This window comes from Podarcis vaucheri (assembly GCF_965113315.1).
Source record: "Podarcis vaucheri genome assembly, chromosome: 17".
In the NCBI taxonomy this organism is placed as follows: Eukaryota; Metazoa; Chordata; class Lepidosauria; order Squamata; family Lacertidae; genus Podarcis; species Podarcis vaucheri.
The window spans coordinates 12227213-12243625 of record NC_138755.1 but is presented as its reverse complement, the minus strand read 5'-3'; the positions used below and the strand labels follow the sequence as shown (position 1 = coordinate 12243625).

Sequence of the window (16413 nt, the reverse complement as noted above, 5' to 3'; positions counted from 1 at the left end):
GTGTGTGCATGAAGACCAACCTGCATGTTATCAAAAACACGGAGATACTGCTGGAAATGTTAGTCCTGTGTCATTCTCTCTTTGTGATGGCCTGGGACTAGGGCTCGGACTCGGAGCCAGAGGAGTCTCAGTCCGCACTGGATCCTTTGCCCCAGGTGGCATCTGAACCCAGTCTGGGGCCTGATTCTGAAGAGCCCCAGTCTGCAAAGGTTCCCCTGCCGCAAACACCAGCTGGGCCGAGTCAGGGGCCTGAGCCTGCCCTGGCTCCAGATGCGGGGATTACCGCGTTGCCTTCAGCTGGGCCATCACTTACAGCTGCTCCACTACCAACTGGGTCAGGAGAGGCTGAGGCGGCCTCTGGGTCTAGTAACCCACCGATATCTCCCAAGCTGCAGAGACTGAGGTCTGAGAGAAGGAGAGACCTGAGTACTCGTGGGAGGAGTGCTCGCGTTTGGGCGAGACAGGGAGGTGAGTCACTGGGGGATCGGGACCGACCGTTACCCTGACAGTGATAAGAGGCTGTCAGACCCTTCCCCAGGTTGTGGGAGCAATGTTGCTGTTTGCCAGAACCTGCCTGTGATCCTGTGCCTGACCTTGCCTGGTTTCCTGCCTCGTGTCCTGCTTTGGCCCAGTCGGACTGACTCCTCACAGAACCCTTGGATTCGGGACTGGACCTGGACTGTGTTACTCAGGTTACCCCCGGGCCCAGCACACTCTTCTATTTCAGGAACTTACGCCTTCCCCATGTCATATCTGCCATTTTGCTTTTTTTTTTTTTAGAATATTTTTTTATTAACCGACCAATCACATCAAATCAAACCAAATTACATAAATTCCAAATTACACAGTCAAATTTTAATTTTTTGTTGGGGGTACCCATATTTCAAGTTCCGAAGGGATCCAATGAACTTCTTGCTTCTTACTGCTGTTTTAATGTCCACGCATCTAACCTTATGATGTTCACAGTACTATCCAGTCCTTTCTTATTATTTTTCCACATCTCTTGTTGTTATTTTCATATATTTTTCGTTTCTCTTTGTGACCTCTGATAGTCTCCGCAAGCTGGTTAGAACAGTTTGTAATCCTGCATGGATATTTTTTTTTATCCAGTAGCCATATCCAGACATTTTCCATATAACATCACTTCCATACATCAAAACAGTCTTAGCATCATTAATCTTCACCAATCTGCCTCCTTTCTCAAAACCTCTGAGGAGATTCACTAGGAATGCAGTCTGAAAACAAATCTGTTCTTCCTCCCGGCTATAAATCCTTTGGCAAGATGGCGACTCTGAATTAATTGCTGCGCCATTCCCAAAACTCTTATTGCTTCTCGGTCTCCATAAAGCATACTTTTGGTTAAAGTTTATCTCCACACAGACCTTAATCATCCTGCTTGGGTCAGATCAACCAACGACATATCTGCCATTTTGCTGAGCATTTTCCAGCACTTGCTCCATATAACTGATGTCATTCCACAGGAAGGGTTAGGCTCCAGGTTGTTGGTTTCTGGGACCCAGGGGAGCTGGATAGTCATTGAAGTAAGCCAGAGCACGGTCCAAAACAGGCACAACTCCTTCTCAGACCAAGCAAGATTAATGTCTACAGATTTTTTTGCATAGGGGATAATGTAGCTGCTCCTGCGTCCTGCCACTTACCGCTGCAAATTCATAGAACTAAGAGTCCAGATATCATTTCTTATTGTTTTAGAATCTGCGCCACCGCCACCGCCACCACCTCCTTCAGGAGACGTATCTCGAGATAAAGTTATTGAGACTGTTCGGAGGTTCTTCCCTGAAACTTGGATCTGGGAACTGTTTGGTATTGGGTGAGTTGACATTGGCTGTTATTGGCATTGGCCAAGGATTTTGCAAAGAACAATGAGTATCCAGAGTTGGCCAGCACCCAGTTTGTTCTACCTGGGAATGAGGGAGGATACTGTTTTACTTTGCATTTAAAGGTGAATATAGCTAATTCTCACTTTCTGAAGCAATATGCAAATCAAAACAAAGTCATCCTTCAGAATTTGCATGTCTCCAAATTTTGCAGTGAAGTTCTCCACCCATGTATAAAAATGCATGTATCAGTAAATGTAACTTAGAAGAATGTGTAAGATTAGGGGAAATATGCTTTGCAAAAAATGATATATTTGGCAAGATTGCATACAAAGCTGCTTGTAAGAGAAATTTGCATCAAAATGCTGGTGGATTTTCATAAAGACTTGTTAAAAATAACAAAATGATGTAGGCATGTGGGGAACTGAATTTAAGATTGGGAAAACGGAAACCCGAGAGAAGCAAAATTGGCAGATTCAACCACCCCTGGTTCTACCCCAGGGGTGGTTAACCTGTGGCCCTCCAGATGTTTCTGGTCTACATTGGCTATGCTGACAGAGGCTAATGGGAGTTGGGAGTCCAGCAACATCTAGTGGGCCACAGAATCCCTTTTCTTGATCCCTCCTCCTTGCATGTCATTCCTCTTTCAAGTTAAAAGGGTGGTTCTGAGGGTACATTGCCTGAGATCTACCAAAATCTTGGAAACAGCTCTAGCTGGGAAGGACATTCCCTGGGTTCAGTGCATATTCTGAGTCTTGCAAATAAGATTGCGTTATGCAAACCACAGAAGGCCTTTCACTGCTCTGTCTGGCAATTTCTGCACAGGTTTGATTCTGTTTATAGAATCCTAGAATTGTAGAGGTGGAAAAGACCCTGAGGGTCATCTAGTCCAACTCCCTGAAATGCAGGAATCTCAAGAAAATCATGCATGGCAGATGACCACCCAACACCTGCTTAAAAACCTTCAAGGAAGGAGAGTTTATCTCCCGTGGGAGTCTATTCCACTGTCAAACAGCTCTTACTGTCATAAAGTTCTTCTTGATATTTAGTCCGACTCTCCTTCCTTGTAACTTGAAGCCATAGGTTTGGGTCCTAGTCTCCAGAGCAGGAGAAAACAAGCTTGCTCCATCCTCCACGTTGACAGCCGCTTAGCTATTTGAAGATGGCTATCATATCTCCCCTCAGTCTCCTCTTTACCAGGCTAAACATACGCAGTTCCCTCAATTCTCTTTGCTGCTCCCCACTAACAGAGTTTCTATGTTGCCAACCAAATGATTTTTGCATCTGCTGTAACTCTGGACTTACCGTAGTCCTTGCAAGGTCATGTTTCTTCCCCCACCCCTTCTGCTATCCAAAAACAGGATATGTTTTTGAGGGTCCTGTCTTTCTCCAATTATCAGAAGTGGGTTAGCAAAAACAGTACAGTCATACCTCGGGTTACAGATGCTTCAGGTTGTGCGATTTGGGGTTGCACACTGCGCCGAACCAAGACATACTGGACCAGGTTAATTCCAGGTTTCGGTGCATGTGCAGAAGCGCTAAATCACGCTTTGCGTATGCGCAGAAGCACCGGATCACAACCCGCACATGCGCAGACGTGGCGCTGCGGACGTGCTTCCCACACGGATCACATTCGCAACCCGAGCATCCACTGGACATATAGTGTAGCCTGCTGCAGTAGGCAGAGTGATTTTTTGATTTTTTTTTAAAGTGATGTGGATTTCAACTTAACCCAACACCAGAAGAACATGGTGAGGCTTTTCATCTCGGTAATGTGGATATAAATAGTCAAGCCTGTGTTTCCATATATACCTTTTTTGTTTTTCTCTCCTTATTAGTTCAGATGGACATGCAAAACTCACCTACACCGTCCCTGATACCATCACGGAGTGGAAAGCCAGTGCCTTCTGCTTGGAGAAGCAGGCTGGTTTTGGCATCTCCAGGCCTGCCACCCTGATTGCCTTCCAGCCATTCTTTGTTCATATAACGCTGCCTTACTCCATAGTTAGAGGGGAAGATTTCCTCTGTAGAGTCACTGTCTTCAACTACCTGCAGGAATGCATTCAGGTTCATCCTCTCCTTCCTTCTTTGCTCTCTTTCATGTCTAGAAAAGGCCCTTGCATATTGTTTTTGGGGGTTGGGGTGCAAACCATCCACATCAGTGAGATAAACAGGAAGAGGTTAGACTAAAGCACATTACACTTGCAAACACATAGATTCCTACTGAGTTTGTACCAGTTTAGATGTTGTGCCTTTTCTTAGGAATCCTGGGGACTGTAGTTAGTTAAGGTGCTGAGAGTTTCCTTTCAGAGATCTCCAACTCCCTTCTCACTACAATTCCTTGGGAAGTGAGACTGATGGCTAAACCAGCTGCACTCTGTCAGGGCTTTATTGGCCTATATAAACAATTTGTCTTTTTAATTAGCTGGCTTAGTTTATAACACATTCCCATTTATTGTTTTTGCATTTGTATTTAAACAGTTAGATGCAGTTATGTGCAAAGGATATACTTAGAACATTTACAGTGCCTTCTGATGGCCTACATAATAAATGTTGAACTACATTGGTTCCTTGATCTGGCAGAGATATTGTTTACACTAGTGCTGTGCATCAGATTCAGATAAATCCTGAACCCAATTGGGCCAATTCAGGGCCCTTTGTGCCCTGTCTGGCTCAAGTTGAAGTAGCCACAAATAACTGAAGAATGGATTGAGTTGTCCCAAATCTGTAGATCACTACAGTTTCTCAGAAAGCCAGACAGACTGTCTCCAAACTGTTGCAATTATTAATTACAGCACCATATAAGGAAGGAGAAGGGGAGGAAGGGAACTGAAAGAGGGCTAGAATGATCTCACCCAACTTCACCAATGATGGTGTTTGGAGAGAGAAGCTAGATTTTGCGAGCTGCCAAGGTAGCCTAGAATGCTATCACCTCACCCAACACTTTCCCAGTACTGTCCCTTAGAAAGTGTTTAGTGGAGTTGAGTGGCATTTATTAGGCTTGTGTTCATCCTCTATCCTTTCCCAATCCATCCCAGTACTGTCCTTATTTTATTTTAAGTTTGTCTCCAAATTTTGGCTCTAGTTTTTAGGTTAGTTTTCTGTTACTATAGATCCCTGCTATAGTAGAGGAGACTGAATGAAATACCTTTTTGTCTTTGTTTTCTCTGCCCTGTCTGAGGTTAAAGCATCCTCCCTTAGTCCTAGGAAGCCACGCTAACTCTGTTAATTAACTGTAGTTTCTCACCTTACGGCAGGTCAATGTATCAATGGCCGAATCCCGGGATTTCCAAGCCCAACTTCTCTCACCTTTGAATGATAAAGGATGTGTGTGTGGCGGTGAGAGGAAAACATACATTTGGAATATTAGCGTTAAAAAACTTGGTGAGTGAGCTTCTTTCTTCCTCTCTGCTTTGTAAACTGGTAGTCTTGTCTGTTTTAAACTTGCATAAGCAATGCAGTTCACCAAATGTAAATGCAGAATGCCTGCACATCTGACCAACCAAGTCTTTTTTTCTATAACCATGCCCCTCCTGCAAGACAGTAAAATCAAGAGATTTTATCAAGCTTCTGGTGGGGTACATTCAGCTTGATGTTTGGGGATGGGTGATGTAATGGGAATTGTAGTTGCTTGTGTGTAAGTCACCGACTTCCCTAAACTGCTTGTTTGTTTAAACCTTTCCCTAACTGAAGCGCACTCCTGTGCGTCTGCTTCAGTGGCTGGCAGAATCCGTTAGTGGGTGTTTCCTAATTTTTTTCCAACATAAGAATTCCTTGACAGCCAGTCTCCGCCTAGCCTCTCTGCGCGGAAGCCTTCTGCGCAGAGTAGGCGTGCCCAGTGGTGGTCCGGCACTCTCCCCGCTGATCTCACTGGAAGAGTCCCTGAGCCTTCCCTCCAAAGTGCTCTCATTCCCTCCTTCCTTCTTGGTGTCACCTTGATTCCCTTCCCCCTCGGAAACCCTCTCGCTCTCCTTGCTGGTTCCCTCTCCTGCACTATCGGGGCGACTTCTCTCTCTGCTGGTCTCCGATGTCAGTTCCCTGACAGGTGACTATGTCCATTTTGTTTTCTCTCACTTTCTGATTTTTCCATTCTTAAATATAGTTCTCTACTTCAGTTTGTTCATTTTCCCCCTAATAAATAAATCAAAAAGCCATCATGAAAATTCATCAGCATTTGGGGGTGATTTTTCTCCTACGGTATGCACAGTGCTGGATTTATGTACAAGCTAAACAAGCTGTAGCTTGGGGCCCCACTCTCTTGGGGCCCCCCCAAAAATGTAAAGGGAAAACACTGGATGTACATTTCCAAAATAGAAGATAAAAAACATATAAAATAAAACCTACATACATTGTGTAGGCTCCTGTGATGTAAGTAATGGGCCCCGCCTGCTCCCTAAAATATCACTGATTTGCTCATTTCTACATATAGGGTGCCCACATTCTGCAAGGACTGGTTGTGTGGCAACGTGTGCAAATGGCTTTAGATACCTACTAGGTCCATAAATTACCATATAGCATATATTCAACACACAAAAAACAGTGACAATTTGTTGTTGACAAAGGACAGCTGGACATATAAAGGGCCCCATTACCTTCAGTAGCTTAGGGCCTCATCAAACCTAAATCCAGCCCTGGGTGCGCATTTTTTAGATGCAGGTTTGTGTAGTCCTCCCTCTGTCAGGGCACACTGGGAGTGTCTCACAGAGTTCTCTCTAGAAAACCTCCAGGAAAAATTCTGTGAGCTTCAACTCATATCATGTCCCTCTAAATTGTTGGCCTGACTGCCCTTTGAATATCCTACTGTTTGCCTAATACACACATATTCACGTGGCAACTTTTTCTAATAAAATGAATTTTTGTATGTTATTTTCACTAATTTATGCATCCATATGCATGCTTTACCCTAGTACTTGCATTTTTGTATACATTGCTTGTCGGGAGAACTGCATTGCAAAATTTGTGGAAGTGCAAATTTTGAAGGATGGCTGTGTGTCAGTTTGCATATTATTTCAGGAAATTATAATCAGGTATATAAACCTTTAAATACAAACTGAAACAATTTTCTCCCTCATCTGTAACCACAAGTTTGCAGGTCTATAATTGGCCTGTTTTCCAGTGTTGATCATCTCCCTAATTTTGTAGCTCTGTAGAACTCAATAGTTTGATTCTATTTTTGTTCATTTGCATGAACCACCAGCTCTGCATTCTATTAAGCTCAGATCCAGTTTCCCACTAGGAGTTTTTCAGTATCCTGACCCTTCTTGCTTTCAGAGTTGTATCTGTAGAAGAAATCTGATAAGCTGAAAATTTGCCCATGAAAGGTTTTATTTTGGGTTTTTGCTGCATCTTTTCCAGGAAGGATATCAAAAAGACAACCCACCATGGGTAAATTACATGCAAGTTCCAAAGAGAAACTGGCACAATGAGAGCAAGATCCTTGCGCAGAGAGAAGGCATAAAACCTAAATTAATCGGTTTTCTATTTGTAATCTTCTTTCTAAGGGCTCATCCAGACTTCCTTTTGTGTTGCGCTTTAAAGCTCCGCATTCAAGTGGGTTTTGTTTTCTGGTTTTTGTCCCGACTCTTTCGGCAGGAAAATCCATGTTTTATCACTGAATTGGAGCAAATGGCAATCCACACACACAAACTATTACTGCTTGCTTCGATTCAACAGTAAAATGCAGGTTTTCCCAGGGAAAGTGCCAGAACAAAAATAAAAGTTAAAATGTTTGCTTTCAGGTGCTGTGACCTTGTCTGTTACTGCTGAAGCTCCAAAAAACAGCGGGGACTGTGGAAATGGAACATCTGGGGGCTTGGATGTGGGACGGAAGGACACCCTGATCAGAGAATTGCTAGTAGAGGTACAGTGGGAAGATCTGAGCTTCAAAAAATGTGCTTCCTTCTCAGCGGCTAATTAGCTAATTCAGTCAGGATCAAATGTGGAGCAATTCCCTTTTTCGCCTGCAAGGATATCTCATAGTTGCTACACACTGCATTTTACACCCAGTGGACTGGACAATCGTTTCCTTCCACTACTGTGCAAATACAGTATAACATCCGAAGTACTTTGTGTTATTGTCATTTTGAAAATGTAAGTAGCCTTTATGAGTTCAAAGGCAGGAAAGAAAAACATTAAATGTTGGTGATGATGATAATTTATTTATACCTCACCCATCTGGTTGGGTTTCCCCAGCCACTCTGGGTGGCTCCCAACAGAATATTATTATGATTAACAAAGCAATAAAACATTGAACATTAAAAACTTCCCTAAACAGGGCTGCCTTCATATGTCTTCTAAAAGTCAGATAGTTGTTTATTTCCTTGACGTCTGACGGGAGGGCATTCCACAGGGCGGTGCCACTACCGAGAAGGCCCTCTGCCTGGTTCCCTGTAACCTCACTTCACACAGTAAGGGAACCACCAGAAGGCCCTTGGAGCTGGACCTCAGTGTCCAGGCTGAATGATGAGGCGCTCTGCATTGTGAAATTCCAGTAGCAAAGCTGGGAGGCAGAGAAGAGTGGGGAGATATGAGAACTCAACAATTGTTTATATATGCAACAGTTTAAATGAATGGTGGAACTGCACAGTTTTAAGTTTTGACAACTTGCTGGGGGGGGGAGGGGTCGGGGTGTATATGTTTAACTTGCTCTTAGACGGTCTAGTTTGTTTTCGTGAATTACATTGTAATATCCAGCATCTACAAACAACAAAAATCTGATTGACGAGAAGCAAGGGAATTCAGAGAGTTAGATTCCAAAAGCGATAGTAAGCCTAGACAGATTTAAGTCAGCATCATGTTACACTACAATGATACTGCTTCTCAATGTGAGTGCCAGTGGTGATAGTTATCGTTTATAAAGATCTAGGATTTCCCTGTTTTGCTATTTCTTTGTTTCATTCATTCTTCATTCATTCATTTGTATGTCCTCCTCCTGCCTCTTGTTCTCATAGCCTGAAGGCATTGAAAGAGAATTAACCCAGAGCAGCCTTATCTGTGCAAAAGGTAAGAGGGTTGCTCTCTTCTGGTGGGCTACTATGAGCATGGGAACTGGAGGAACCTGTCAAAAAGTAATGAAAGGTTCATGGGATCAGCTAATAGTACTGTACTGGGGATGCTGCCTTTTCCCTGCTACCTGCAAATAAAATAAAATTAAAGAAGAGCCTTGCATCACTTCTGCTGCAAATTTTCTATGTTCGGCTTATATGGGGGAAATGATTAAACCAGGGTTTAGGGGTTTGTTTTAGAGCCCTCTCAAATCATTAGGATGTACCTAGTCAGAAGAGGAATGCTTCCAACATTCTCCTCAGCTGAATTTCTGTTGATTTTTGGCGTTCCAAATTACCTGGGATTGTTTCTGAAGTGGAACTGGGCTCTTTTGTTCTAGTTTTCATATATATCTGAATGTTGCCCAGAGCACAAACACAGGCATTTTGCTGCAGTTCTTCGTTCAGTTCATTTTGTCTTCCATTCCTCTACATACCTAGTGTGCAAAAAAGCATATTTTTTTACAGTGTTTATGGCTAGTTGACTATTCTTTTTGCATAGTGTTTCACTAATGTGCAGGAACATCGGTAAGAAAATATACCGAAAGCCTTGTATGGTAACATCAAGACTGCTCGACTGTGAGTGGGTTGTCGTGAGATCTAGGGCTTCAGTTCTTGGGTTCCAGTTATGGAATTCCTTGTCCAGAAAAAATATGCCTGGCCAATCTTTGTGCAATGGCCAGACAATTTTCTCTGGGCAAGATCTTTTGTGAATAGGCAGTGGCGTAGCGTGGGTTGTCAGCACCCGGGGCAAGGCAAGTAATTTGCGCCCCCTAACCCGTGGATTTTAGCAGGGGGCAGAGAGCTGCGAGTGCGAGCTCCCCCCCCCCCAGATGTTGCGCCCGGTGCAGCCGCCCCCCCTTGCACCCCCCACGCTACGCCACTGTGAATAGGATGGTGTGGCGTTTGCCCTCCTAGGTGTGTGACATCATACTGGGTTCATAAGGAAAGGGTTAACTAAGTGTAAAATGACTAACCAATAGGAACCCAAGAGGAGGAGTTAGAGTTAGAGTTGTTAAGAAGTCAGTCTGGAGTTAGGAAAGAGACAGAGAAAGGATAAGTCTGTAGGTTGGGCTAGTCTGATGTGGGAGAGTGAGAGAATCTGTTAAGAGGAGTCAGTCAAACAGTTGAGATAATCAGTCAGAAGGTATTAGGAAGGTATAGGCCGGTAAAGAAACTAAAGTTAAGAAACTGACAAGAATATTATCTGAGAAACCATAAACTTGTTTAATTGGTTCAAATTTAACAACTGTCTGGACTCAGTGTGTACCCGAGAGTAACGGGTTGGTGGCAGTGGGGAAGCGAGCACAGTGGTGGCACAGGGATCACTAGAGCGTCAAACGTCCGGGGACCCTGTGTGATCGCCACAGATGGCGTCAGGGCTGAGCGGCTGTCAGCTGTCAGAGATTAACCAGGAATGGCGTCATTGTATTGCAGTGGAAGAATTGAGATAGGGGTCAGAGTCACGGAAGGAAGCCAGGAGAGCCCTTGGAGGCTGTGTTGCCAAGGGGTGCTTCGAAACCTGGAGACCTAGAAAAAAACCTGCCTCGCATAGCAGTGACCCTCACAGCAAGCTTTTGAAATGTATATGTGAACAAACAGAAGAGGGCTCTCCCACATTTATAAATAGGCAGCAAGATCAATCTCTTGAAGCTGATTGTTGTGCACCTATTTATGCTTATTTTCTGCATGTAGCACTTGGTTTCTATACTCCTTTGCATTCAAATAAATAAATAAGAAAGAAAGAAAGAAAGAAAGAGAAGGAAGGAAGGAAGGAAGGAAGGAAGGAAGGAAGGAAGGAAGGAGAAAGGAAGGAAGGAAGGAAGGAAGGAAGGAAGGAAGGAAGGAAGGAAGGAAGGAAGGAAAGAAAGAAAGAAAGAAAGAAAGAAAGAAAGAAAGAAAGAAAGAAAGAAAGAAAGATTGGTAAAATAAGCTATTGAACTATGCAGGACATATTAGTTAATTTGAAACCCAAGAAAGGAAGAGGACTCTGAAATGTCTAATGCATATCTGTTAAGCTTTGTGTACAGATTTTTACATTAGGAAAAGAAAAACTTTTATATGTCACTTGTAACATGATGAAGAAGGTTTAAAATTGAAACAGAAAGAGTATAAGGTTTTTTTAAGAACGTGCATGAAAGGGTATTAAATAATGAAACTAAGAGGGGGAGGGGAGTCAATCAAAATTATGATTCAAAAATTTGTTGAAGATTTTTTCTTGTTATATTTGGAAATTTAATAAATTGTTATTTAAAAATGTATTTAAATACATTTTAAGTTTAATATTTTAATTGCAGGTGCTGTCGTCTCTGAGCCAGTGTCTCTGAAACTCCCTGAAAATCTGGTGGAAGGATCAGCCAGAGCTTACTTCTCTTGCATAGGTCAGTTTGTAGGTTTCTTGAAAGGACAAGGTTGTCGTTCACTCTCACTCATTTGGGTAATAATCTTGCAGATGTTTTAGCTGGAATCTTATTTTGCTTCTTATGAATCAGGAGACATCTTGCATGTCAGAAAAGATTTGCTTGCAAAAATATGCGCATATGCCATGCTGACAAAACAATATTTTTGACAGGAGACCTCATGGGCACAGCCATGCAGAACCTTCATCAACTTCTCCGGATGCCCTATGGCTGTGGGGAGCAGAACATGGCACTCTTTGCACCCATCATTTACGTCATGGAATATCTAAATGCAACAGGACAACTGGATGAGGAGACCAAATCCAAGTCCATTGGATACTTAACCAGTGGTAGGAGGCTTGTGGGCATTCCATGGCTGTCGTGTTTGCCACAGTGTGAACAGAACACCAGACTAGATGGACCTTTCCTCTCATTCATTAGTGCTTTCCTTATATCCTTATGGCTAACACTTTCCTTGGCATTCATTTTGCCCTGGACTAAATGTGGCGTTGGATTGAACTGCAAGTACACAAACACACATACTGCCCATCATCTTCTCTGAAAATGTCCACTGGAAAGACCATTTTACTTTTGAAACACAACATGGATCTGCATTTGTGGATCCAACCTTTTAATTTAATTAAAAACACTTAAAGGTAAAGGTAAAAGGACCCCTGACCATTAAGTCCAGTCGCGAACGACTCTGGGGTTGCAGTGCTCATTTTGCTTTACTGGCCGAGGGAGCCAGCGTTTGTCCGCAGACAGTTTTTCTGGGTCATGTGGCCAGCATGACTAAGCCGCTTCTGGCGAACCAAGAGCAGCACATGGAAATGCCATTTACCTTCCCGCTAGAGCGATACCTATTTATCTACTTTCACTTTTATGTGGTTTCGAACTGCTAGGTTGGCAGGAGCAGGGGCCGAGCAACGGGAGCTCACCCCATCACGGGGATTCGAACTGCCGACCTTCTGATCGGCAAGCCCGAGGCTCTGTGATTTAGACCACAGCGCCACCCATGTCCCAAAGAACACTTAAGGGTGTTCTAATCATATAGTCAAAATTTATGTTGAGCACTTTAGGGGAAAAAATGCTGTTTCTTTCCTGCGGCTGAGGGCTGGCTGCTGGCTGCTCTGCTCCTCTCTCTGGGGTCACATTCTAATTCTCCCTCCCTCCCTCCCTCCCTCCTTCCCTCCCTGTCCTTTGGAAGAAGCAAAGGGCAGGAGGAGAAACTGAACATTGCTCCTGAATGACAATGGATGAGGTTGGAGTTTGAATGCAGTAAAAAAAGTAAAACGCTACATAGGAATATGTGAGCAGTTTTCCACTGGTATAGCAGCATAAAATGATTAAAAATCAAGCAATAAAAAGACAACGCAATAACACATTATGAATGTAAAAAGTAAGATGCCATATATCCATCTACATTATCAAAAACATTTTTAACTCTTCCTTAACGTTAAAAACCATGAGTGTAGGTACATGTCCAGAGGCAAGATAGTACATCCTGGGTAGGGGCCTTCTTTGAGTTGCTCAGATGCACAGAATTTGTTTTCCATAATAATGCCATCAGTGCCAGAGTAGGCAATTAATCACCCCGGTTAAGGCTGTAATCCTAGGGTAGGACTTCCTAGTGGAAGTCAGTACGAAGTCTCCCAGTAGTGCAACAGGGATCATCACATCTTCTCCCCCTGTACACACCCCAAAATTGGCATGGGGGTTCAGGAGAACCCCTAGACCAGTGTACAAGGGGAGGAGTAGGGGGAACCATTGCATCTGCCAAACTGAAAAGTTTGGACTGAAAAAAACAATTGCTATAAAGCCACATTGAATTCTTCCCCGGGACACATTTACTTGGGAGTAAGCCCTAGTCATGAACATGCTTTGGAAACGTACATAGGATTGTGCTGTACTTTTAAACTGCTAAATTGCAAACACAAGTATTGGGGGCTTTTAATGTTAAATTAATGTTTTGTTTTAAAAATGTGTGCTCAGTTTTTTTTAAAAAACTACAGACCTTTCCGCATTCTTTTTTTCAGGGTATCAGAGACAGCTGTCCTATAAGCACCCAGATGGATCCTACAGTGCCTTTGGGAGCAGGGACAAAGAAGGCAACACGTGGTGAGAGCTTGGAAAATGCAGTAGTGTGATTGGTCACAGTGAGTGGATGCCAGTTCTTCTCTGTTTACGTGGGATAACATTTCATGAAGTGAACTATAGTCCACAGAAAGGTTGCACTGTAGTGTCTCTCTTCAAGGTGCCACAAGGCTCTTTCTTTTTCTCCTCTGGTCACTAACAATACACTAACAAAAACGTTTACCTTCCCGCCACAGCGGTACCTATTTATCTACTTGCACTGGGATGCTTTCAAACTGCTAGGTTGGCAGGAGCTGGGACAGAGCAATGGGAGCTCACCCCGTCACAGGGATTCAAACCGCTGACCTTCTGATCAGCAAGCCCAAGAGGCTCAGTGGTTTAGACCACAGCGCCACCCACTCCCACTGGGCTCAAGAGAGCTTGACCTGAGTTTGGCTGTGATTGCTAATATTCCATGGCATTCTTTTGCAGGCTCACTGGCTTCACGTACAAGTCTTTTGCAAGAGCTTCAAAGACCATTTTTATTGATCCAAATGTCCAAACTCAAAGCGTCATCTGGCTGTCCAGCAAGCAAAAATCAGACGGATGTTTCCAAAATGTTGGAAAACTCTTTAACAACGCATTGAAGGTGAAGGCTATGGGCTTGTTGGTTTGTTGCAAAGCTCTCCTTCTGGGGCGGTGATGCTTTTTTACTTCCTGGCAAATGCTTCCTCTCCCTGAGATTTCTGACCCTTAGCTATCTTAAGTACCTGTATTATTTGGATATAGGCTGGGAGAAGGAGAAAGAGAGAGAGCTGGGGAAACAAGAGACTTCTTGTTAGTATTATACATGACCTAGATTTAAGTGAGCCATGAAGTTTCCTGCCGTCACCTCTGAATCACAGCCTAAACCTCTCAGCCTGCTGTACATCACAGGACTATTATGAGGATAGAATGGGATAACTACTAGGTATGCCACCTTGAGACACTCGGATAAAAAGCGGGTGTTATGTACTGAAGTTCTCACCCTGGGTCAGCAGGGGGATACTGTAGATAGTTCAGGTCCACATATGCAAATAAGGGATCGAAAGTGATGTTCAGTGATTGGATAGTTACAGAAAATGGTTACTGTTGCGTTCTAGTGGAGCTCTATATAAGCAGGCTGGCTGAACCCTTCAGTTCAGTTCTGTTCTAGCCTGTGAATAAACAAGAGCTGTTTGAAGAATCACTGTGTCGTCTGATATGTTCACCCACAACTTAACAGCGGGGAACCAATGTGATTTTAATAACAAATGTAATGGGCCTTTCAACAGCAGAAAAATGCCTTCATGTTCCAAGAGGCTTTGGGGAACCTCACCAAACCTGCTATTTGCCTCCATGTTGTCCCCTTCCTTCCTTCTTCATTTTTTAAACTTGTTCTCTCTTTCTGTGTTGTGCATTTCAAGGGAGGAGTAGAAGATGAGCTTACGCTGTCGGCCTACATCACTGCAGCTCTCCTTGAGTCTGGATTCCTCAGCTCGGTATTTATTTTCTGGTGTTGTCCAGTTAATTTAGTTCAGGATCGAAGAAAGTGCATGTAATAGTAGACTGAGAAGAAATAGTTTAGGCATATAGAAATGGTGGAGAAAGGAGGCCATACATGGACTATTGTCCATGTTTCTGTTTTGAATGTCTAGATCGGATGCAGTGTGCCTGGAAGAACAGCATAGGATGTTTGCTTGATGTTTTTAACCTGTTTGATGTTTTTTGTGGCATCTGCAAACTCTGACAGAGCCTTTCTCTCCCTCCAACCCAGCATCCAGTGGTCCGAAATGGCCTGTATTGCCTGGAGGCCGGATTAGAAAAGGGAAATCTCACTGTCTATGACCAAGCACTTCTTGCTTACGCCTTTCGCCTAGCTGGTAATAAGCCCAAAGCGGATCTCTTATTGGATGAGCTGATTAAATCGGCTACGAAAGTAGGTGAGTCGCATTTCCCAAAATGTGGACACATTTGACAGAATGAATGACGTGTTGAAACAAGAATGAGCAGTCATGTGAGCAAAATTATATAATGTTGTGGACATTCAGGAGTGCCAACCAGGCTGAGGGCCTTCTCGGTAGTGGCGCCCACCCTGTGGAACGCCCTCCCGTCAGATGCCAAGGAAATAAACAACTATCTGACTTTTAGAAAGCATCTGAAGGCAGCCCTGTTTTTAATATTCTGTTGAGAGCTGCCCAGAGTGGCTGGGGAGGCTCGGCCAGAAGGCCGGGATATAAGTAATAAATTTATTATTAGTATTATTAATATTTGTTTATTTATTTTCTTTGCACATAGGCTGGACCCTCCATTACACTCACCAAATAAGACCCAAATTTGCATAAAACCTGCATACACTTTGTCACATACAATTTTTTTTCAGGCAGGGGTAGAGCACACAAAAACGAATCAGGAGTCACAAAAAATAAGCTGTCCAGCAAACAGAATATCAACAGGTGAAGCAATCCCCAGAATTGTAGTCCCATACTATGAAAGGCTTACGCAGTTGAATAACTGCCTGCCACATAGTTGATATAGGCATGAGAGCTCTGCTGACCTCTACTGCCAACCCCAAACCACGCAAAGAACTCAGGTTTCATGAGTTGTAACTTGTAAACGAGCCTATGCTACTGTAACTCTTTTATAGAGCTTTTAGGTAGACAATACTGCATTCGTTGAGTGACCAGAAGTGGCATTTCAGATGGATGGGGTCAAAAGTGTCTTAAGATTTACAGCAGTTCTGCTCAGATGCTCACGTTTGGATAAATTCAAGATTTAAATAGTTAAAAAGCAAACAGTGTGTTCATTTGCTGGTGTTATTTATTAATACCTCATAACAGCTACAGCACACACACACCCCATTTTTGAACAAAAGGGATTTGAGATCCCCACTCAGTCATAAAGCTCACTTGCTGTCAATGAATCAGGCACTGTCTCTTCAGCTAACTTGCCTCATGGGCTTCATTGGAAAGTAAAAGGGAAAGGGAAATAACTGCTATCAGTAAATTGCAGCTAGGAAGGCAACATCACGCGCAATACTGACTC

At 43.4% G+C, this 16413-nt stretch overlaps 1 protein-coding gene across 3 annotated transcripts in view; it reads left to right on the top strand.

The window, feature by feature from the left end:
* Positions 1-16413, top strand: part of LOC309521745 (ovostatin-like) — a 54706-nt gene that overhangs the window by 26434 nt on the left and 11859 nt on the right. For all 3 annotated transcript variants that reach the window (XM_082204547.1, XM_082204548.1, XM_082204549.1), the window contains 11 exons: positions 1711-1828; positions 3674-3902; positions 5093-5219; positions 7574-7695; positions 8786-8837; positions 11176-11259; positions 11451-11627; positions 13314-13395; positions 13843-13999; positions 14796-14870; positions 15146-15311. In XM_082204547.1, the coding sequence (XP_082060673.1) occupies positions 1711-1828; positions 3674-3902; positions 5093-5219; positions 7574-7695; positions 8786-8837; positions 11176-11259; positions 11451-11627; positions 13314-13395; positions 13843-13999; positions 14796-14870; positions 15146-15311 (1389 nt within the window). The remainder of the gene's footprint in view (positions 1-1710; positions 1829-3673; positions 3903-5092; positions 5220-7573; positions 7696-8785; positions 8838-11175; positions 11260-11450; positions 11628-13313; positions 13396-13842; positions 14000-14795; positions 14871-15145; positions 15312-16413) is intronic.